This window comes from Pteropus alecto, unplaced genomic scaffold, assembly GCF_000325575.1.
Source record: "Pteropus alecto unplaced genomic scaffold, ASM32557v1 scaffold52, whole genome shotgun sequence".
In the NCBI taxonomy this organism is placed as follows: domain Eukaryota; kingdom Metazoa; phylum Chordata; class Mammalia; order Chiroptera; family Pteropodidae; genus Pteropus; species Pteropus alecto.
In genome coordinates this window covers 3,266,000-3,291,815 of record NW_006433941.1, presented here as the reverse complement: position 1 = coordinate 3,291,815, position 25,816 = coordinate 3,266,000, and the positions used below count along the sequence as shown (strand labels likewise).

Genomic DNA, 25,816 nt, shown 5'->3' with positions numbered 1-25,816 from the left:
CTATTTTATGAAATATGAAATATGGCACCACCAGCTCAGTCTTGTGACCTAGAAACCAGGGAGTCACTTTCCATTTCTCTTCCTTCCCACCCCCATACTTCATCCATCGATCTTGTCCTGTCTATTCTACCATCTATTAATCTACCCTATCAGTCTCCTCCTATACATTCTGACTCAGGGCCTTATTTTTATCCTAACAGCCTCCTCATCTCTTTCCATGCCTCTCTGTTGCCAAAGTCATATCTGTAAAATACCAGTACAATCATATGACTGCCTTCTTTAAAACCTTGAATGGCTGGCCAGTCTTTGAAACAGTTTAAACTTCCTAAATGTTCCCTCATTTACATACAAATAAACCCTTAGTTCTTGGGGTATGAGGCCAAAATTCCTGAATAATTAATGATTTAACTTGAATTAAATTAATTAATTTTCTTACCTCCTGCTCAGAGAGCCCATCAATAATTTCAGAAATCTCATGCTCACTCCTAGCAATGGTGGCTGAAAGACCAGCTCCCCTCTGCCCAACTCTAAATTTGAGGAAGAATTTATAAATATATTTAAAAGCCATTTATAAAAGAGACATATAAATATGTTACTTTTCTAAATAAGATCTTTTTAACCAACTAGAAGTCAGAGAAGAAACTTAAAATGGTATTAAGTACTTTGAAGTACTTTGAGTCATCTACAAAATTAATAACTTAAATGCTGAGATTAAGACTTAAAGTTTACATGTCCAAATTCAAATGGCAGAACTACTTATGGGAAACTTCTAGAAAAACCAGTTATTTGTGCCATTTCCATTTCAAATACCAATCTTTTGCCTGCCTTCCAGAGTAGAGAATTGCAGGCTTAGAAAAATACATCAAATATTTTAAGAGGGAAAAAAATAAAACCATCATCTCTCACAAAAAATCATGATTAAAGAGGCTTACAAGATTCTTACATGGGATAGCAGAGAAGAAAACTAAATTTTTTCCTTTTGCAAAATATTTGTTCTTTAAAAGTAAAACATAAAAAAACTACCTATTAATATCAAAGAATTTCTTAATTAGCAACCAATTTAATATTGTTTATGTTGGTAGGTAATGAAGGACTAAGAGATATTCAAGTCTATTCTTATTAACTGTCATTTCCAAAGAAATGGGTATTTTCAAGAACTGAAGAATTTCAAAATATTTGCTTAAATTTAGATTCAACAGCATGATTAAATATAAAAAAATATTAAATTCACTAAGACGTAATCTTTGCTAGGTGATAATGAAGTTTTATATTCAAAATAAAAGTTCTTTATGAACTTTCTTAATGAACAGATTTAGGTAACAATAAAATATTGTAAAAGATGAAAAGTGTGATTCAAAAAAAACAGCATAGTCATTAAACACCAAACTACTTACCGCTGAAATCTTTCTTGCTGTTCTCTTTGTTTTCGAATTTCTGGAAACTGCTTTTCATAGTACTCTCTTGTTTTGCTTTCTTTAGCTTTCCTTCGAGGATTATTTTCTATTCTGTCCACTTTTTTCTCCCATGCCTCCATGAGTTGATCATAACGTTGGCAGATTTTTTGTTCCTATTAAATACCCGCAGCAAATTAATAATTAAACGAAACTCTGTGATTCTGACAAACGTACTACTTTAAAGTAACTGCTACTTCTTAAGGCTAAGTCAGAAAGAAGTACATTTGGCCTAAGACTCAATTGTGAATGAAAAGCTGTCCTTGATCTGAAAGAGAGAGAAACAGAGTTCTATTTCCTATGATAGCTCAACACATACAGAGCATATTCTGGTGCAACTTTTTAAGTTAACATTAAGGCCATACAATTAATAAACGAACTGATAAGCTACTACATGTAGCTGACTAGCTGCTTTTATTATTTTTCTGATAAGACTACATGTCTTCATTGTCAAAAGCAATGTAAAATTAAAAACAGAATCACATAGATAGTTCATAATCCCAATCACCCAAAGGCAACCAAGTAAACATTTTGTTGTTATCCTTCCAAACTGTCAGAGAAAACACACTTTAACCATTCCTCTGCTGTTGGTTTCAGTTAACTTGCAGTTGTCATTATAAATAATGCTATATTACATTTTTGACCCTCTAGAAAAGTCCAGAAATTGGTTGTATACTTTATGATAAAAATAAATCCAGTGAATGACATGAAATCAAGAATACTATAGAAAAATGAGTAAAATATGATCTTATTTTATAAATACAAAAGAAAGAACCCTCCCGCATAGGAAACTGTGTACATGTCTGATGACACACTGATAAAAAAATTTGTGGACTCACGAAAAACTGTTAACACTGGTCACCTCAAGAAAAGTGGCATTAAAGAATACTATCCTCCTCACACTCCATACAGACCACCCCTCAACCCCCACCTTACTTTTCAATCGTTCTTTTCAACTCCTGTGTTTTATCCTTCCCTTTTTTTTCCACCTCTGCTGCTACCTCAGTACAGTCAACACCAAATCCTCAACTAGATTAAACTAAGAGCTTCCTAAATGTCTCCCCCCATTGTGTTCTTAATGGTGTAGACAGATGCAAATTCTTAAAATACAAACCTGAACATTTCACTTCCTCAATTCAAACACTTAATAGATGCCCTCAGGATCTAATCCAAAGTATTCCAGGTGGCCTCCTGGGTTGTGTAAGACCTGGCCCTGGCTTCCCCCAGAAGAATGCTTACTTATCTGTCCCCAATTACACCTAAGGGGCTCCATTTGGGGCTCCCTAAGGGCTAAAATCAGATAGCTATCTTGCTCATCTTTGTAGAATGATTAGTGAGACAAAGTAAACAGCCAATAAATATTAAACAAATCAGTGAACATATAACCTTTGTAATTAACTAAATACTCTATGAAGTACAAAAACAAAATCTGTGCATCACCAGATAGCAAATTTAGCAATTACCACAATTATAAAAAAATTATTGAAAAGAAAATACTTTAGCTAATTTCTTATTTAATATTTGTATGTTCTTGGCAAAAAAAAATTCAAGACTGAAGGACCAGATTGGCAAATTATAACATTAAAAGTTACATGACAAATAAAAGCTGCTGAGTCTTGAGCTTTACAATTCATTAACTGTCAGGTCATTAAATATAAGGCACAAAGTTCATTTTTGATGTGAATTAAAGAACAGCATTTATTTACTAAATGACTAAATTTAAATGAATCAACAGTTTATCTAAAATTAGTATGTTATGAAAATAAGAATAGTAGCATTATATTTTCTAAAACTTAATTTCCATGATAATTATAACCATAAAACTTTTGGACTGCAAGTCATATAATAAATATGAAAAACTATTTGAATTTGAAAAAGCTACACTTCAGCTAACCCAATTTCTAATGAGAGAACAGTAGTATCCAATCGGTATGACCATAACTTACCAACATTTGTTTGAGGGTTAAGAGACTAATGTAGATAGATCATCCTATTTTTCTATCATATTTTTTAACTACTCACCATTTTCTTTGTTTTGGCTAGATTAAAATGTTAAACACAGACAACCAAAGAAATTAATTTGATAATAATATTAAATGTGAATTATGCTATCAAAGTGTTGCTAGAACTAGATTTACATTTAAGTCACCTATAGTTACTTTCTAAATCAGCACCTTTCTCAAATATAATCAAGAACCATTTTCATTATAATGGGAAAGTGAATGCCTACATGAGCACGAATGGGAAAACTATACAAATTTCAGTTAACAAGGATAGGACCTCACCCTTTGTTTTCTTGCATGATTTCTTCTTTTAAAAAATAAAATGAGTTTTTTCCTCATCACCTGGTTTCTAGAAGAGAAAAATATGGTTGTATGACATTAAGAAAAAGCACAGTTTAATAATGCATTCACTTTTATTTTTCAGAGACACTGAAAAACAAGCAAAGATCACTTAAGAATATATGATGTAATCAGTTAATCCTAATTTTTTTCGCCCTGAAAAATAAGACTTGCAATAATTAGAACTAACTAAAATTCCTCCCATTCTACAGCAAGACTTTATACAAATAGTTTGTTTTCAAGTATCACATCTAATTATAAGGCAAATATTATTTTCTAATTATAATTACACAGTTATTATCTGATTCTTCTTAAGAACTCTGGTGACATAAACATCTTTGTACACTCTGGAGGAGAGGAGGTAGAAGAGAAGGAAAAGCTTTTAAAGTTACCTCTCTACCTCAGGATTGGTGCTGACCTCCCTTCTATAGAATGTATATCAACATAAAGAAGTGAATTCTACTTTAAACAGATTTTCTTCAGTCACAGAAATAACACAATCAACTCTAAGAAGTAATGGAGGGCAATGTGACAAGGCAGGAAAACTTCTCTTATATCTTAACAGTTTCACTTTTTAAAATGAAGCATTGTGATCTTCAAAAACAATGACATGCAGGTTCAAATAGAAATATTTATACCCCACCTACTTCCAGAAAGGATTTCAAGCTGATTATTCAAATATAAATACAAAGCCAAGCAAGTAGAAGTAATTTTTTGGATTATCTGCCACTCAGGACTAACAGTGACACTGGCTCCACTCAAATAAGCAAGGACAATCGGGAGCTGGCTATATGGAAAAGTAGCCAAGACATGAAAAGAATTATTAAAAGGTACATTTGCTATTTCAAACAAAGCAAATGATGGTGATGAAAGAACAGCTACTGAATGATTCATAATGGGTGCATGCAGCTGAGTAAATGATATTTCACAAAGAATTTCACACAAACAGTAGAAGCGTTACCATATATTCAGTTTGCTCTAATTGTAATTATGTAGTACTCAAAAGCAAATGACAATCAATAAATATAATTTAAAATGTTTCCTAAGAATTTAAATGAAGAAGTCAGCCAGTCAGTAACCCAGCTCAGGTCAGTGTGCTAAGCATTATAGATAACATGACATAAATCAGAGCTGCTCTCCAGCTAGTACTAGGGGGAAAAAGACAGAACACAAACATAACTTTGTGAAGACTTTGTGGAAAAAAAAAAAAAAATCATTAAAAGTAGCTAACTAGATTTTATCAGCTATTCTTTTAAAATATGTTAGAACAGCTAAACAGTTCCAAAATAAAGTATATTTTATATGAATTTGCCTAACCTACTCCTAAGGGTTGTCAAGACCACAGTAGCATCTAACAGAAAAGTTCTAAGTATATGACTTTTATTATAAACCACTTTCTTAACAAAAGTTAAAATTATTTAAATTTCAATTTTTTTCATGCATACTACCATGCAAATTATATTTGCCACCAGTTCTGCAAAGTAGTCAACTACTGCACACACTCTCAGTAAGAAATATTTTTAAAAAAGATATATATAGCAATGTGCTTATTAGTAACTGTACTAGTAAATAACTATGTTCTGTTTATACTTAATAAAACATATAAAGTATAAAATATCACATTTTTGTCACAAACTAAGAATAATTCACCTAAAACTCTTAAAGTATGATAGTTTTAAAAAAAAGATACCTATCTAGCCTCCTCTCTTACTTCAATCAGATTAAGAAATTAGGTTTTCCTTTCCATTTATTTTCTTATTCCAAAATCCGCATCCATAAAGGCCTGGTATCTAGGATGAGCAAGGCTAAGCAAACTACATTCTGGAGCAGTCTCTTCACCCAGGTGAGGTGACTGAGCGCTTCCAAGGCACCAGGACATTAAATGGCAGAAGGGTCTACAAATACCGTCATTAGCAAGAGTCATGGAAGGGATTTCCCTAGAATAGGATTTTGAATAATGATAAAATGATCCGTGGCACTTCTACTTTGCAATGGCAGATGTGGCTTGGTGGGGGACGGTGTCATCACTAGTCTTAAATGAAAAAGCTTCATTATCTTACTTCATCATGCGCCTTGCAGGTACTCCACTGAAAAAAAGACAAAACAGGAGGCAAAAAATTCAAGCCTCAAGGTAAGCCATTTCAATGTTAAGTATCCACCTTTTTTACTAGCAGATTATAAAACCAGCTAGTTTTACGCAATAATTTATTTCATTTTTTGGCCTCGGAAACTCAAAGCTGTTACCCCAACCCCCAAGAAGCCAGAGGAAGATAACATATAGTAAAATGGCAGCAAATTACACAAATCTAAAACACACCTACACTACATTATAATAATATGTCAGCAGATAACATAAAAATGATCTCTTTATAGAATATATGGTCTTTAACTGAAGAACTCCAAAAATGATAAATACTTACGTCTTGATGTTCTCATGGTACACCTTGGTATCTGATGGCTGGTTATAGAGTGGCTATAAAATAAATCAAATGTTTATATATAAAATGTTGTACATAAGTCTAAGAAGAGACAAAAACAAATTTATATTTTAACGTAAGCCCAGATAAAGTAATAATGGGTCTACACAATATATGCCCTACCAAAACCTCCAGACTTTTGGGTTTCCTGAATAACTCTATCCCATCTCCTGATTATGCCACTCCTGTAAGAAAGTTTATAAATCCAATGCATACCATAATAAATACATTTATTCACAGATTTTTAATTTTAAAGCCAAAGGAAGATTAAGCACCATCGTCATCCTAACAGAATAATTCAAAGAGCTTTATTTTGTTCTTACTTCGCTCATGCACTATTATTTTAAACTTTATCACAAATTTACTGCTCAGCTACATTCCTCTCACCCCCAAAATAAACAGATTGTATTCCATCTTACCCCAAGAAAAATTATTACAAAAAAGCAATAAAAACAAAAAAAGAAATTTTTTACTTACTAATTCAACTTTTGGGCCAAGACCTTCAAATATTTTATGAGCTTCTTCTGCTTTTTTCTACAAAGACATTATTATATTGTATAATTAAAATTTATATTACCTAAGTGCAAAATCACCACCAATTTAATATTTACCTAAAGACAACTCTACAGTTAACTTATTCATATTTCCAAATATTCTTCTTTCATATGAAAGGCCAAAATACTCTATTTTCAGTTTCCTAACCAAATTCAGTCAAAGCTTAACACTTGTATTGAAAGTACTACCTAAAGAATTGGTAAGTTCTTAAAAGCAAACACATATTAAGATTCTAAGGAGAGGAAACATATCTACAATTAGAAATGAATCCCTCAAACATTATGAATACTTCATCTCATATATCTTTAATGAAATTTAAATACATAAAGCACTGTAAAGTTGCCCATCTTTACTGTAGTAAAACAAGTCGATCTCTTTGGAAACCAGCTTAAAATAAGCTTACTTTCTAGCTAAATAAAACCTTAGTAATAACCCAAACAACAGAGGAAACAACTAGTTTGAATAACTCAAAAGTATTCAGTAGTAAATGCTGAATTATATATGTTTACATGCCATTTTCAAAAGGAAAATAATCTAGGTCAAAGTGCTATCCAACAGCAAACTTCTTTTAATAGACAAATGAAATATAACAAAATTCAATACTAAAGATGTTTAAACTGGAATTATATGACTAGCAAATGTCTCAGTAGTTCTCAAATCTCTCTCTTGCTCCCAACACATTCTCATTAATAACAATGGCTCACTGCCTGGGGCAGACCCTCACCTCACTGCATCTGTGGCTGGCAAACTCTCCAGGGCTTCTGAAGTGGCACACAAATGGGAATGGTTATAAATCAGTATTTCCCGACATTCCCTTAAAATAAATATTCTCCTTTTCATCTCATTTACTGATCATAATCAATCAGTCGAAAATTTATTTAGTACATATTATGTGAAAAGAACTATATTTACCCAGCTTGGGAAGCACAAAATAGTGCGTTCCAAACTTCAAGAAACATTAACTTGCATAGCAAATTCTATTTCTATAGATAGTTTTAAGGCAGTATTTGTCAACCTTGGTACTATTAAAATTTTGGGCCAGATATTTCTTTGTTGTGGGGGCTGTCCTACGCATTGTAGAATATTTAGCAGCATCCCTGGCCTCTTCTCACTATATGCCAGTAGCACTCCACTCTTTACCCAAGTTATGACAATCAAAAAGTCTCTGGTTGAGAACAACTGCTCTAAGATCACTATTAATCTCAAGAAGCCAAAATTATAACAAAATTCTAATTTATTAGCTTTAGGCATATATTAAATAACAAAAATATCACAGATGATAAATTTGGAAATACCTAGCACTTGCAACTAATGCTCTCTAGACCCAACACTCACCAGTTTTTAAATATGCTTTCTCAAGGCACTCTATATTAGAATCTATACCAAGAACAGGCAGGCTAAGTGGAATTGTACATAAATAATACTGAGAGACAAGGGAACAAAATTATGGCAAATATTTATTAGTATCCTATTATGTAAAGGGACTTACCTTTTCAGGGCTTATTTTAAAGGCTGGTATTTAAGAGGTTCGCAGACCCCAAATTTTTAAGTTTGGCAAAGTTTTATTAAATATTTGACTTCATGTTGGCTTAATTGCTAAGAACATATTAACCAACAGTCTGGCAGAAAAAAATTTAATTTAAAACCCTCATATTTCCATATTATAATTTTTATTCTAAGTCTATAGATAGAAATAACTAATTCCTCGAACATATGTTGACACTAAGAAAACAATGAATAAGACTGTCTTTCCTGGAGTAGGAGGAGAAGAGGTCTTGAAAGGTTTCATAGGGAAAATGATATCGGAGCTGGGTCTTAAAGTACAAGTGTACTCAATAGGCAAGAGACAGACAAGAAAGACAAGACATAGGGACACCTGAATGCAGGGGCAACAACATGGAGTAAAAGTACTAACAACTTCAAGTGAACATTCAAGAACCGTTCTGGAAGGATATCACTAAGAAAGGAGCATCATCAGGCCAAGGGCCAGGCAAGTAAGGCATGCAAGCATTGATAAAAAGTTTGGGCTACTCTGTAGAAAGTGGGAAATCATCAAATGGTTTTACTTGGAAAATCACGTCAAAGGACCCAAATATGAAGGATGGGTTAGAAAGAAAAAAGGCTGAAGGAAGGAAACTCACTATCTGTGTGAGAGATGAGGGCTCAAATTAAACTACTGCCAAAGGAGAAGCAATGGAACAGACCAATATTTAGGAAGTAGAACTGATGCTCTTTGCTGATTAGCTAAATCTATAGTGGCAAAGAGAAAGAGATAATTCCCAGGACACTGGCATAGCTGACTTGAGGCTGCTGGCACTAAGTATATTCTCCACTGTCAATTCTTTTCTTTGTTTTGATGTTACATTAACTTGTAAATCATTCAATCAAAATTTTGAAAACTACAGTATGCGAACCCCCTTCCCTATACATATTGTAATTCTGAAATTAGAGCATTTATAAATATTTTTAGAATCCAAAACTAGGAAGTGAAACAGCAAATTGAACTGTTAAAAACAGTCCAAGAGAAGAGTCTGTTTAGAGACTAATGAATGTTAGTCTGAAGTTTAAATATGATGCAAGGCAATTTTTCTCTCAGGAAGCCAACTTTAACAGTCACTTTTGGGAAGTTTTCTTCCTCCCACTAACTTTCTAAATAAAAGAAAGATGCCTTACACAAGAAAATGACTCCTCTCTCTTAAGCCACATTTGGCTTAATTCCCAACCATTGTAGACTGCTGCCAAACAAGGAACAAGGCATATATGTTTGTCATCATCTCTCCTTGCCTATGGTGTGGAAACAGATAAGGTCATTCATTCATTATAAAAAGTTCAAGAAAGAGGGAAGGCCTTACAAAAGGCAGCATGGTGAGGGAGAAATAACATTGAAAAGTTAGTCCTAAGAAAGCCTGTGCTCTAGACTCAGCTGTGCTCTCATCACTTCCCATCCGGGAACCTTTATTACAATTCTATAACTGCACAAGTACAACCACTGCAGATAGCTAGTAGCAGGGTATACAAAAATAATTTGTTTTTTAAAAGATAATTCCTACAGTACTGTGAGGTGAAAATAATCCTCACTGTAATTCTAATACTAAAACAGATTTCAAGTTTGGATGTTCTTATATTTTTCACAGACCACACGACAAACTAAATATGTAAATGTTAAAATGGAAAAAAGAGGTCTGAAAGGAAGTTTCAGTTTTGTTGATGGGCATCAAGAAACATTTACCATACTAATTAATGAAAACATATACATACAAAGATTAAACACAAATTAAATTCTCTATCAAATCCTATTCGATAGCTTTCAGTCCTCACATCCTAGTCGGGCAACCACAGAATTCACTAATGCTGGAACTGTTTATAAGGCCTGTAAGACAAGGCTAATTAAGAAATTCAATCGATTAATAAATATCACTGAATTCAATTTATTTGAAAATTAACTAATACTAAGAAAGAATTCAACATTTTATTTTACAGAATTCTTTCCCATTGTTATCAGTTCTAATCTCTATTTACTTTATCCTTATGGTCACAAATTGGCCAAGAAGCGCATTAGCCTACAAAAGCATTTTACTGTTCTACAGAGCATTTTTTTAAAAGCAGGAAATTTCACATAAAACTCCACACTCCTGGCTTCTTAAGTAAGGGAGCACTTGTCCACCCCAGGTCACATCCCTGCATGACCAAAGAGCACTGCCCCTCTAGGCGTATCATGAGGCAGTCCTCATCACTCATTTCTCTTACTGCCCCCTTCACCCTCACTGGATCAATCTTCCTTTACATGGCTCTGTCTATTCAATCAATGGACTAATTTTTAACTCAGCCAAGAAAATAACATTAATGCCCATGTTACCTGCGTGACACCTATCTTAATTGTTATATATCTGAAGACTTTCAACTATCTATACACACACATACATGTATATCTGAGTCCAAGATCATTCCTATAAATGTTTATTTATTGACTAATTCACAGTTGCTTTTCTTAAAGCCAATTTCCTTCAGGATCTGGGCTATTATAAAGTTATAGGCTGCCTGTGTAAGATGTACAGATTCTTAAAGCTCCAGTCACTACAAAGCAAATAAATCAAAGGAATCCCAACTTCTACCTTATGACCATCTTTAGCTAATAAGCCTATTCTCTCCTACAATACTTAAAGCATATTATTTTTTTTTTTGGACTGGGGACTTCTAGAAGCCCAGTGTTAAGCAGCTCCATTGGAAAGTTTTCTTTATATTAAGGTGAAATCAGTTTCCTTTTAACTGCTAGTTCCAAGCTGGCTTCAAAAACTACCTTTGACATCTCAAAATTATTAAAAGAGCTGAGGCCTAGCTTTCCTAAATCCATGGACACTTATAATTGTGAGTATATAAAAAAAAAAGAAGTTATTTTAATAAACCTAAAAAAGCAAAGTCTACCTAAAGGTCAGTGGCCTCATACTTTATAACTAAGATTCAAACCACAGCCCAGCTATCAAATCTGAAGCAGATAATGCAAGTCATTTCCACATTCAATGACCCATCTCTACCAGAATGGTAACAGTATTTGGCATTAAATGTCTCTTATAAAGTAATAAACTATAGAATAGCTGTTTTGTATTATTTGCTACAAACTTGCTGGTCAGTATTTAAATAGGAGAGATTCAGCTGATAAAGTTATACTCTCATTAAATAATATTTGTACGATACATAATAATTTAAGACACAACTGTCAACTTTTCTTCAATCTATAAGGAAAAAACCACCAAGCCTCAATGTTTAAGAATATTATTATAACAGAAGCCAGGTTTTAATACAACTAACATCACAAGAGAACACACTGAAAACTAAAAATGACACAGTTAAATGGTTTTAAAGGCCTGTGCCATCAGAAATGGCATGGCGTGAGCTTACCCGATTCTCATCATAAATAATTTGGACAATACTGCGGTGTTTCTGCTCCACGGGAGGAGGAGACACAGGCTTCTCGGGCTCAGGAGGTTTAGCTGCTTCTTCTTCAAGTTGTTGCTAAAAGATCCAAAAAGGAAGAGTCAGGCATCTGCTGCATATCACCCCCATCAGTAATTAATCTCCAGACATAACATATACCACTAAGCAATGCTTTGCTGATACTATAGCAATCATTTACTCTTCTAGGGTCTAAGAGACCCAAGGGCTCTAACAAATCAAATCAGATTTATTTTGAGTAATAACTAAACAAGATAAATCATCACTAGATAAATAAATTCTCTTATATTTTAATTCTGATAAACCAAAATAATAAGAAAAACTAAACATATGAAGGTACTCCCCCATATACTTTTATCAGAATGAACTTTTGTGGCACTGGAAAAACACTTTTATACATTATGTACTCAGCATGTACTAATGTCTGGTGGGGACAGAGTATGGGAGAACCACATTTAAGGATTAGTCCTTAATTCAGCATAACACCATATCCCCGCCCCCCCACCCCACCCAACTATATTTTGTAGTCAAGAGGCACTGGCAAAATCATAATATGGACTACTGGGATGTGCAATTACAAAACAGAAAGCTATCTATATTACTCTGCCTGAGTTTGAGCCTTAGGGTCATCCTTCACAAGTGGTGTGATCCTAAGACTCTTTCTAAGTCCTTACCTCAATCTTTAGCAAGGATATAAACCACTCACATGTAAAGGATGGATATTAATCCTACCTATCATATTGCTTTTTGAGAGGACTGAACAAAAAAAGCACATCACAACTACAAATATTCAGTAAACATTACCTATAATTATTACTGAAGTAAGCAGGAACTTTGTCTGCTTGGTTCACTGTTTTTTTTCCCCAGCACCTAAACCACTGATATCTAGCAAATGCTTAACAAATAGTCACATGAATATAGTATAAGTTCACTTCCTAAGATAATAAAAAAGACATTAGGTAAAGATGTTAGGTCTACTCAAAGACTAGAAGAAAAAATTATCTGTAGTACTAACAGTCAAGGCTCCTATTACTATAATTCAGACTATAGCCAAATGAAAGGACAAAAATCCTCCAGGAGAGAAGCTTCAATGACCACTTCCACTTTGGAATTGAAAATATTCTTGCAGTCTGCTATCTATATAAGCAAAAGATAGATATTTGGAGTTGAGATCATTTTTATGGAAATAAGTTCTACAACCAGGCCCTTTCTCTCCTTTGCCCTGAGAGCCTTCTTTTAGAATCCCTGTTAAGTACGAAAGGAATAAACAAGTTTCAAGAAATTACATTTTATTCTCAGCACCTAAGTAGCCCTGGGACAAAATTATTGGGACAGAAAGTCTAAAAACAAACAAACAAAAACAAAAAACACAGACTTTCCTACTCTATTTGTTCTTTTACATTATCTTTATAATAATTTTGCAAAAATTTAAAAATAAATTTAGCTGGAATTTTTACTGAAAGTGTAAACATATGAATTAACTGAGTGTACAATATCATTAACACTGTTTCTACCCAGCTGTAATATATGTTTTGACTTACTCAAGTTGTCTTTTCTTGACAGCTACTGAACATCAGATAATGGTCATATATTTCATAATTTTTAATTATTATAATTGGTACATATTATTGAACATTTACTCTGTGCCACATAATATTCGATACATTCATTATCTCAACTCACACAACACTCACATGATTTAGCTGGTGTTATTAGTAGTAGTATTACCATTTTATAAATGAAGAAATAGAAAAGACAAGCCCAACCTAGTCGAATCAGATCCTCTAAGACTTAGGAGACCAGTCAAGCGTATCATTATAAATTTAACATGATTCAATAAATAAGAGGGCTTAACATATTAAAAAAAAAAGCAAGTTATTTTAATGACCAAGCAGATTTTAAAATGAGCCAAATTAAAATTCCAGCAACAAAACATAATTACTGAAAATGAAGATATATTTGATAGATTGAATATATAACTGAAAGACATTTAAACGCTGCGCACAATGAAGCCCAAAGAAATAAAAAATAAGAAAGAAAAGTAATTAAGACACATGGAAGATGAGTGATATTATATTAAACAGGAATTTCAGAAGGAGATAACAAAGAAACTTTAAAAAAGGGTTTGGTTAAAAAAAGATAATGGCTTAGAATTTTCCAGAACTGATGAAAAACCCTAACACATTCAGGAAACCCAATGAATTTTAGACAGGATAGAGTCAAAAAAAGAAAGAAAAAAAAAACCCCACTCTTAAATATATCATTGTAAAAACAACAACACCTGAAGAGAAAGATATTGAAAGCAGCTAGAGAAAAAAATTCAGACTACCCATAAAAGAATAAAAATTAGAGTAAGGGCTGATGTTTTAAAAATGGAAGCCAGAAGCTGAGAGAAAACCAAGAGAAAATAACCACATACCAAATGAAAAAAAAAAAAAATCTTTCAATAAACAGGCAGAAATAAAAGAAGACATTTAAGTCATAAAAAACAAATACTGAATTTACTAACAGATCCTCACTAAAGGATGCTCTTCAAGCAGAAGCATGTGCCCCCAAATGGAAGATCTTCACTGCAAGGAGTGATGAGCAAATTAAGATGGTAGATATGTGGATAAGCCTAAGTGAACATGACCATATAAAGTAATGTCTATGGAGATTTAAAAAAACAAGAAAGAAATAAAATATGACAACAAAAGCATAAACTTTGGGCAGAAAGAGAAAGTAATCAAGAAGTTTCATGCCTTCATATTACTCGAGAAGATGGTTAAGATACTAATTAATTTTAGGCTTCAAGTTAAAAAGGCTGTTAAAATTTTCTGGGGAAACCACTATAAACAAAGAAATGTGTAAAAAATCTAGAGTAGTAGGGCAGGAGAAAATGGAATAATACCAAAAAATCCACCCAAAAGAAGGACTGAGAAAAACAAACAAAAGTATCAACATCAGCATAAAAAAAGACAGGACAAACAGAAAGCATAAAATAAAATACTTAAAAATAATTGAGATGTTACCAATCATCATTATCAGTTTAACTAAATCATCCTGTGGAAAGACAGGTTGTCAGAATGGATAAAAATAAAAAAAAAATCCAGCTATATACCTATATAAGATACACCTTAAATATAAGGGCACAGAAAGTTAAGGGATGTAAAAAAAATTAACCAATATCAACCAAAAGAATGCTGATCTACAATGGTAGAAAGGATTATTACCTTAGATAGAATGTCATTACCTTACAGTAAAAAGTTTCACTGACCAGGAAAATAACAATTATAAACTTGTATACATCTAAAATAAGAGCCTCAAAATAAATAGGATAAAAATCAAGAACTGGAAGAAAATACTTGCAGATCATATACTTTGATAAGGCGTTAATATCCAAAAAAATATGAACTAATGCAACTCAACAGCAAAAAAAAAAAAAAAAATACAATTAAAAAAATAGACAGAGGATCTGAATAGACGTTTTTCCAAAGACATATGGATGGTCAACAGTTACAAGAAAGGTACTCAATAACACTAAACATCAGGGAAATGCAAATCAAAACCACAATGAGATACTACTGCACGCCCATAAGGATGGCTATTATCAAAAACACAAGAAATAAATTTTGGTGAAAAGGGAACACTTGTGCACTGCTGGAGGGAATGTAAATTGCTGCAACCATTATGGAAAACTGCACGGCGATTCCTCAAAAAGTTCAAAATAGAACTTATGATATGTGAAATAAGTAAGACAAAGACAAATACCATGTGATCTTATCTATGAAATCTAAAATGTACCAAAAAAAATTTTTTTAAAAAAGCACTTATAGAGGCCAGACTGGTGGCTGTCAAAGGTGGACAAGTGGGCCACACGGGTGAAGAGAGTCAAAAGTTATGGGAATGTAATGTGCAGCACACAGGTTACAGTAAAGAATACTGTACTGCATAACTGAAAGCTGCCAAGGGAGTAAATCTTCAAAGTTATCAACACAAAGAAAAAAAATCTGTATCTATATATGTTGACAGATGTTAACTATACTTACTGTGATCATTTCACAATATAAACAAATACTGAATGATTGTTTTATACCTGAAACTAATATAATGTTTTATGTCAATTACACCTCAATTAAAAAAAAAAAGTGAGAACTACTGGGAAAAAGGAACAAACCCAAAATCATAATGGTAACTGTTAACTTGAAAACAAAAATGAGGCAAGATACAGACAATCTTTTCATGAACATACATTCTTCTCAAGTATGATCAGAGTATTTTTATGAAAACTGACTATCATACTAGACTTAAATTCAAGAACCAAAAATTTCAAAATACTATTTATTAGAAACAACATTCCCTTAAAAATTAAGTTAGAAATTAGGTGGTTCCAAAGAATAGTGGTTAGCATGTCTGCTTTACACACAGAAGGTTCTGGGTTCACGCCCCAGTGGAGCCACAGTCCATACCCCAGGTGCGCCAGGCCCCGGGTGTGCACTGTGAGCGCATGGGAAGAGATGCTCTGCTTTCAGAGATCCAGTTCTTAAGGGGAAACAGCAATATCTGTAAGTCAGGGGTAGAAGGGGGGGTGGGGGCGGGGGGACGCGGTTAGAATTAAAAAAAATATTAAGTTAGAAATCAAATAACTAAAAATAGTCAAGAAAAACTATATATCTAGATATTAAAAAACACTTCTAATTAATACAGGAGTAAAAAAAGAAATCATAATGGATAATAAAAAGTACTACAAAATAAAACTTGTTGAATGAAGTTAAAGTAGTGTAGAGAGAGAAAAAAAACAAGAAAATTAAAATTGAAATATTGATGTGTTAAGGAGGTGACATAAAGACCAAAATAAAACTTTAATAAGAAGCTCAAACATATAAACATATAATGATATTCCAAAATATAATAATCTCAAAGAAGATTAAACAGGAAAAATTATCTCTAGAAGAAATAGAATGATTTTTTTTAAAGTTGAATCACTACTTTAAAAAATTTTCACACCAACACAAAAAAAATACCCAGTAGGCTCAGCTGATTTTACCAAGTTCTACCAAACACTAAAAGAACAAATAATTACAATCTTACTCAAATTATTTGAGTTTAGAAATATTATGACATTAGTATGATCTGTTACCAAACCAGACCAAAAAAGTATAAAAAAAGAAAACTAAAGGCCGATCTCTCTCTAACAAATAAGAAACAAAAATACCAAAATAAATATTATTAAAGGAAATCCAGCAATTTATAAAAAATAGATAGCTAATACATCATGACTAAGTTTGGTTAAATCTAGAAATCCACAAGTGATTTAACAATAGAAAACAAATTTAATGTAGTTCATTACAATATATTAAAGAAGAAAAATTATGTGATCAGCAATCTTATGAATAAAAGCATTTGATTAAATTCAACATCCCTTCATGATTAAAATTGATGAAGAATAGAAGGGAATTTCCCACTGTGATGAAGGATATCTACAAAAATTGACATTATAATTAGCAGAAAAGATAAAAGGCATTTCTTCAAAAACAGAAAATAATGAGAATATTGTATTGTTATCTTAACCAGAGAAACAGGCAACAGAAAAGTAAGAAAAAAGTTTAAGAACTGGAAAAGAAGAAACAAAACTGTTCTTTTTTTAACTGTTGATAACATCATTACCTAGATAAAAGCCCCAAAGAATCCATGAATAAGTAATTACCATTAAAAGGATAATTTAAGGAGGTTGCTGCTCTTTATTTTTTAAAATTGAATGCACATGTCAGAAAAATGTAATTTTTAAAAAGATATTAACAATAGCATAAAAAATATAAAGCACTTAGAATTAAATCTAACGTAAGGCATATAAAATAATTACGACAAAGTAATAAAATATAAAAGACTTCCAAAACAAATGGATAGATGTATTTATAGATTGGAAGACTCAATATTATTTAAAAAAAAAAAAAATCATTCTCCCTAAACTGATCTATTGAGATTCTGTATGATTCCGCTGAAAATTCCAGAAATATGTTTTAGGAAACTGAAAAATGTAATCTTAAAAGTTATATGAGGCAGTAAAAATATTTAATAGCTAAAATAGGCCTGTTGGAAGTAGGGCTTGACTTATTGAGGGGAAAAAAAAAGAATTATTATAAAGCTCTAGTAATTAGGAGATTATCTGTTGTATTTGTATATCAATACCACAAAGGACAATAAATAAAATACAAGGCCCAGAAACTTGAATTGTATTAGAACTAACATTGTAGAACAGTGGGAAAAGACGAACTTTTCAATTAATCATCCATATAGGGGAAAAAAAAAAAAATGAATGTTGACCCTTAACTTGAGGCAAACGAATCAATTTCTGGTAGATTAAAAATAATGTAAGGAGTGACATCAGAAGCATGGCAATGGGAGAAGACCTCCAGGTCTCTTCCTTTGAAGTAACAAGTTGGACAGCTATAATTCAATAAAGCATTCCCTGCTTAACACAAAAACATATCTGAAAGTTCCTGGCATTAAGGTATCTGAAGGTGAGGGAATCAAGGCCACCAGATGAGAAGGGAGTGGATAAGGATAGGGACAAAAGCTGCAGATGCAAAATGGTGCTCACCAGTGGCCCTAGCAAATGCAATAGCAGTGAAGGGTTGGGGTACAAACCCCACTGGGCAAACCAAAGGAGCAGATACAGCAAACAAACCTGGGGGGCCAGCACACATTGAGGCTGAGCCCAGAGTAAAGGGCAGAGAAGTGGTGCAAAAGTTGGGCATTCCACAAACCATCATCACCCTACCAAGATATTCACAGATGCAGGAACCTGCCCACCACCCCATTCTCCTGTGGCCCACCAGACGGTAAAATCCTCACCTTAGACAGATTGTAAAAAGGTAGAAAAAGATTTTCCAGCCATAGTGTTCTATACTTACTGGGGCTAAACCAACTAAAAAAGAGTCACAGACAATGCATACCTGCTTCCCACTGTCTACCACTCTCCTACCCATCTTAGGGGAGCCTAGTAGAAACAGCTGGGTCAATTCAGACAGAGTGGTTCTGCCCGCTGGCTTCTGGCTACAAGAAAGCAGTGCTAGAACACACAGGACAGGAGGCCCAGAGCCCACCACTTCCCATCACAGGAGTGGTGCTCCAAGATTAAAGCCACCAGGTTGTAAAGGGGATGCTCATCTCCTGGAGGAATATGGGGTGGTTTCCACAGCAGAAGCAATATCCCCTAACAGATATCACAGCAGCCCCAGTAGCATAGGTAAAGAGAAAATAAAAATTTGCGCTTCTGACCACCTGCTAGAAAACAAAAGACTTCTACTTAACCTGCTAAACAGTGAAGAGTCAAATACTTAGGGGAAAAAAAACTAATTCCCACAAATGCCCAAGCAGATTAATAATCCATTAAGTATAATGAATAACAAAGAACAAGGAAATTCAGAAAGAAAATGAAAAAAATCTCCAGAAAATTAACTTAAAGACATGGAAGACTTAGATTTAAATGACAGGGAATTCAAGATTGCAGTTTTGAAAAAACTTAATGAGGCACAAGAAAACTCAGAAAAGCAATTCAATGAGTTCGGAAATAAAATCAATGAACAAATGGAGTACTTCACCAGAGACTGAAATTATAAAAAAGAACCAAACAAATTCTGGAGCTTAAGAACTCAATATATGAAATAAAGAATGAACTAGTGAGCTTAAGAAACAAAGCAGATTGGATTGAGGAAAGCATTAGTGATACTGAAGACAGAAATCTAGAAATGACTTAGGTGGAAGAAGGGGGAGAATCGAGAGTAAAAAAAAAAAAAAAGAAAGAAAGAAAGAACTCTACGAGAACTATCTGACTCCACTAGAAAGAGCAATATAAGAATAATGAGTATCTTAGAAGAAGAGAGGGAGAAGGAAACAAAGAGCCTATTCAAACAAATAATCAGTGAGAACTTCCCAAACCTATGGAAAGAATTGGATTCTCAATTCCAGGAAGCTGACAGAACACCTAATTGTATCAATCCAAAAAGGCCTTCTCCAAGGAATATTACATTAAAGCTTTCAAAAATTCTCAAAGCAGCCAGGTAAAAGAAGACTGTAACCTACAAAGGAAACTCTATTAAATTAACATCAGATTTTTCTGCAGAAATTCTACCAGCTAGGAGAGAGTGGAATCAAATATTCACTTTATTTAGAAAAATCACCAGCCAAGACTACCATATCCAGCAAAGTTATCCTTTAGATGTGAAAGAGAAATAAAGGCTTTTCTATATATACAGAAGCTGAGGGCATTTACCACACAAGACCTACATTACAAGAAATTCTGAAAGGTGCTCTTCTACATAAAACAAAGACAACAGGATACCAAACTATGAGTATGATGACAAAGAGAAGCGGAAATAACTACAACTCTTGTTGAGAATAGGGTATTAAATATTTAAAGATTAAAGGAAGTAAAAGCATTAAAAAAAGACAATAGCTGTTGCAATGTGGGAATGAACGCACAGGATAAAAAGGGATAATTTGTGACAACAAAACCATAAAAAGAGAGAGAGAAAACGGTTAAACTTGCACAGGTGAACAGTAGAAAACAGACTATTGTACATATAAACAATTTTTTGCATAAACCTAATGATAAACAGAAAACAAAAATCTAGAATTTAGGCACATAATAAAAAAAAGAAAAAACAAAGGAAATCACGGAATACCACCAAAATAAACAGAAGAGAAAAAAAAAAACCAATGGAGATACTGAGCTACTAGACAACAGATAAAATGGTTATAGGAAATCCTCATACGTCAATAATCACCCTAAATGTAAACAGACTAATAAGCTCACCAATTAAAAGGTACAGAGTAGCAGGACAGTTTAAAAAACAAAACTAAACTGTATCCTGCCTTCAGGAGACACATCTCAGCTGCAAAGACAAAGACTCAAAGTGAAGAAGTGAAAAATGATACTACAAGCAAATGGTATCCAGAAAAAAGCAAGTGTAGCCAAACTTATATCAGATTTCAAGATTTAAAAAGTACTGAGACAAAAGTGGACATTTTATAGTGATAAAAGGGATAATACATCAAGAACACATAATATTTATTAATATGTATATGCACCCAACCTGGAAGCACCAGAATACATGAAGCAAATACTGAAAGAACTAAAGGGAGAATCCAACAAAAATGCAATTATAGCAGGGGACCTAAATATCCCATTGACAGCAATGAACAGATCACCCAAGGAGAAAAATCAATAAGGAAATATCAACCCTAAATGACACATTAGACCAAATGGACATAATCGATATTTACAAATCTTTTCATATATAACACAAGAAACATTCTTCTCTAGTGCACATAGAACATACTCAAGGATAGACCATATGTTAGGATAGACAATACCAGCCTCAACAAATTTAAGACTGAAATCATTGTAAGGATATTCTTTATCCTCACAATGCTTTGAAACTGAAAATCAACTGCAAAAAGAATGCTGGAAAAGCCACAACTATGTGGAGATTAAACAACATGCTACTAAATGACAACTGGATCACAGAAGAAATAAAATAAGAGATCAAAATAAACAGAGACAAATGAGAATGACAATATGACATATCAAAATTTGGGGGGTACTGCAAAAGCAGTAATAATAGCAATATAGCATTACAGGCCTATCTTCTAACAAGAAAATTTTCAAATACATATCCTAACATTTTAAAGAACTAGAAAAAAAAAAGAACAAAGCCCAAAGTCAACAAAAGGAACAAAGTAATAAAAATTAGAGCAAAATTAAATGAAATAGAGAACAGTAGGACTCAGAGAAGATGGAGGATTAGATAAAAGCAGAGTTCATCTCCTCCCAGGTCTGCAATGAACTTACAAATTATAAAGTAATCAATGTGGAGAATCATCTGAAGTCCAGCTGATCATAAGGCCTACATCTGATAATATAAAGGAGCCACAATGAAGCTGGCAGGAGAGGCAAAGTCATAAATTGGGCTGGACCCACACCCCTGGGTAGTAGAGGAACACTGGGAGGGAGAACAAGGCTGCAGAGGCTCTCCTGAAGGTCCTGGTCTCATATGGGGGCTCCCCAGCCCAGGGTCCCAGCCCAAGATCCCAGCCCAGAGAAGAGGCAATTCCAAGAACTCTGACTATAAAAACCAGAGGGGATTCCAGTCGTTTGGGGAAGACAGAAAGAGACTGAAACCCTAGACACCCCTGTGCACAGGCTTTCTGACCTGTGGACACTCATCCAGGACACAAGCAGTGGGTCAGTGACTCACATGGGATTCATACTGAGAAAGTCTGCATTACATGGCGCCAGAACAAGGGCTGGAAGGGCAGCCACCCTTGTGCATTAGTCTAACCCATCTACTAGGCAATCTACAGACCAGCCAGCTTGACTGTACAGACCCCTCCCACAGAATCATTAAGAAGCCCACCCCACCCAACCTGAAGATGGCCTAGGGATTTTGTTGCTGGATAGCTGCCAAGCCCAGCTCCAATTTGGGGGCAAATATTCACAGCAGGCAGTGAGCCTCATTTCCATTTCCAGCTGGTGGCCAGTGCTGTGAGCCCCATTTCCGAGATAGGGTCAGGCAGATCACTGATGCCAACACAAACTTAGGCGGATCTCTGGGACCTGTGGGCCAGTCCCTAACAGCACCTGGTGTTACTGTGATCTGGGACTTCCATGGGAACACATGAACAGTTACCAAAGTTGCAGCAATGCTGAGGCTGTATTGATCTGACTGCCATTGTCTCTCTGAGACCCAGACCCATCCTACCCACAAATTGCCCGACGAGGCCCATTGACAGTGAACTGCTACAGCCCTGCCCCGCCCCTCCCCTGATCTCCTAGGCCATACAGGCAACAAACTAGCTAGCACAGGTCTGGCACTACACAGAAATCAGTGGCCAACAGACCTCTGCAGCCTGCAAGAATTGCAATATTGCGTCTGAGAAGTACAGCCACCCCAGATGGCAGCTGGTCTCACTGTGATTTGTGACTACAGCGGGAACGCCCAAGCACAGAAGTTGCAGCAAAACTAAGGTCGTTTTGGCCGGACGGACCTTGTATCTCTGAGATCCTGCTTCACCCAAGCCACAAAATGCCTGCAGTCCATTGACAGGCAGCTTCCCGTGCCCTGCTTGGCTCTGGGGTTGTACAGTCTGCACAGGTAACAGACCTTGGCTAGAAAAGTAAGCGCATTTCAGGGAAAACCACTGCTGCCTGTATAAGCGGAACTATCTCTTGAGGAAATTGCAGTGGTCTGTATTGGCCAGATGACCCTTGACTTCCTGAGCTCCTGCCCCATTCAATACACCAAGTGCCCACGGCACGCTGCTAGGCAGCTGCCCCTGCCCCTGTCCCTGGGGCAGCGCATTCAGGCCCAAGGTGGGCAACAGCTGACCTTGCTACGAATGGAAACTTGTACAGGGAGCCACAGAGACAGCACTGGCATGTAAACTGACATTGCAGTGGAAGGGGAAAATTTACTCAATAGGCCCAGGACACTACCAGGGACCCTGTGCCACCTAACACGCATGCCACCCAGAGGCTCATCCAGTTTCAGAGACTTACAAGCAACTGACAAGCAGTGCCAGGCCTTGAGGAGCACTGGTCCTTCTGCTGAACTGCCACAGGTCAAGGATGAGGGATAACAGACCATTGTCTACAGTGTTGTCTCTTCAACTTACCTATAGATCCAGCATTGGCAACAACAATCTGCAGGTCACTTTGTAGTTCCCACCAGGTAGCCCTGAGCAATCAAAAGCAGAGGCTGACCTTGGCCTACTGGGGAGCCCATCCCAAAAGACCACAAAACCAACACATTTGGAGGCTGGAACCAGAACACAACGGAGCAACTCCTGACTAGTCACATTAGTCACACACAAAGGGTGGTCGTGACAAGTACACAAGCCTGCTAGGGCAAATCCCGCTCAGTGGGGTCAGTCCACACACAGCAACTCTTACCCTGTGGGTGCAGCAATTCCCACAATTAGCCTGAGAGTTAATCCTATCCACTGATGTACTAACAACAATAAAGGCTTGGCAACAACAGAAGATCACACATACCCACACAAAGATCACGTCTAGAGCACCCAACATAAGGGATCTGGGAGATTGCACCACTGGGCCACACAGGACACCTTCCACATTAGGACATCTGGCCAAGGCTGAGAGACGAAACAAATATTCCTGAAACCTAGACACGAACACAGAAAGGCTAAGAAAATGAGAAAACAAAGGAACATGCCACATAATGAAACAATAAGAGAAAACTCCAGAAAATAAGCTAAATGAAATGGAGGCAATCAACCTACCAGAGACAGAGTTCAAAATAATGGTTATAAGGATGCTCAACAAACTTATGGAGAGAATGAATGAGCACAATGAGAACCTCGACAGCATAAAAAAGGACACAGAAACCATAAAAATACCAGACAGAAATGAGAAATACAATAATTGAAATGAAGAATACACTAGAAGGATTCAAGAGTAAACTGGACTAAGCAGAAGGTCGAATTGGTGAACTGGAAGACAAGGTAGCAGAATATACCCAATCAGGACAACAAAAAAAAGAATTTGAAAAAATTAGGATAGTTTAAGAGACCTCTGGGACAACATGAAGCATAACAAAATCTGGAGGACAGGAGTACCTGAAGAGGATGAGAGAGAGCAAGGGATTGAGAATCTATCTGAAGAAATAATGACAGAAAATTTCCTTAAACTGACAAAGGAATTAGACATACAAGTTTGAGAAGCACAAAGAGTCACAAACAAGAGGAATTCAAACAGACCTACACCAAAACACATCTTAATTAAAATACTAAAGGTCAAAGAAAAAGTGATAATCTTAAAAGCTGCAAGAGAAAGGCAGCTAGTTACTTACAAGTGTACCCCTGTAAGAATGTCTGCTGATTTTTCAAGGGAAACTTTGCAGGCAAGAAGGGACTGGCAAGAAATATTCATAGTAATGAAAAACAAGAATCTACAAACGTGAATACGCTACCCTTAAAGGCTTTTGATTAAAATGGAGGGTGAGATAAAGAGTTTCTCAGACAGGGAAAAGCTTAAAGAATTCATCACCAACAAGCCAATATTACAAAAAATGTTAAAGGAACTTCTGCAAAAAGAGAACAGGTAAGAAAGAAAATAGAAAAAACAATTACAAATAATAAAATGGCAATAACTAGGTACATATCAGTAATCACTTTAAATGAATTAAATGCTCCAATCAAATGACACAGGGCAGTCAAATGGATAAGAAAACAAGACCCATGCATATGCTGTCTACAAAACACCCACTTTAGATCAAATGACACTTACAGACTGAGAGTAAAGGGATGGAAAAAGATTTCACGCAAATGGAAATGTAAAAAAAGCCAGGGTAGTGATACTTACGTCAGGTAAAATGGACTTTAAAACAAAGGCTATAATAAGAGACCAAAAAAGGCATTACATAAATGATAAAGGGATTGATAAATCAAGAGGACTTAACCCTAGTAAACATATACGCACCCAACACAGGAGCAACTACATACATAAAGCAATTATTGAACGACAAAAAAGGAGAGATCAACAGTAATACACTCATAGTAGAAGACTTTAACACCCCATTGACACCAATGGACAGATCTTCCAGGCAAAGAATCAACAGGGAAACAATGAGTCTAAAAGACACACTAGACCAGATAGATTTGATAGATATTTTCAGAATATTTTATCCCAAGGCAGCAAAATATACATTCTTCTCAAGTGCACATGGAACATTTTCCAGGATAGACCAAATGTTAGGACACAAAACAAGTCTCAATAAATTGAAGAAGACTGAAATCATATCAACCATCTTCTCTGATCACAACGGTCTGAAATCAGAAATCAACTACAAGAAAAAACTGGAAAATACACAAACATATGAAAGCTAAATAACATGCTACTAAACAATGAATGGGTTATCAATGAGATCAAGGAAGAAATCAAAAGATACCGAGACAAATGAAAGTGAAAACATAACGACTCAAAATCTATGGGGGACTGCAAAAGCAGTCCTAAGAGGGAAATTCCTAGCCAAACAAG

At 34.9% G+C, this 25,816-nt stretch overlaps 1 protein-coding gene across 1 annotated transcript in view; it reads right to left on the bottom strand.

Moving 5' to 3' along the window:
• Positions 1-25,816, bottom strand: part of NCOR1 (nuclear receptor corepressor 1) — a 173,975-nt gene that overhangs the window by 94,490 nt on the left and 53,669 nt on the right. Inside the window, exons 6-11 of the mRNA XM_015586644.2 lie at positions 11,722-11,835; positions 6,748-6,804; positions 6,214-6,266; positions 3,737-3,803; positions 1,395-1,567; positions 437-527 (exon numbers count right to left, since the gene is read on the bottom strand). Of these exons, the coding sequence (XP_015442130.1) occupies positions 437-527; positions 1,395-1,567; positions 3,737-3,803; positions 6,214-6,266; positions 6,748-6,804; positions 11,722-11,835 (555 nt within the window). The remainder of the gene's footprint in view (positions 1-436; positions 528-1,394; positions 1,568-3,736; positions 3,804-6,213; positions 6,267-6,747; positions 6,805-11,721; positions 11,836-25,816) is intronic.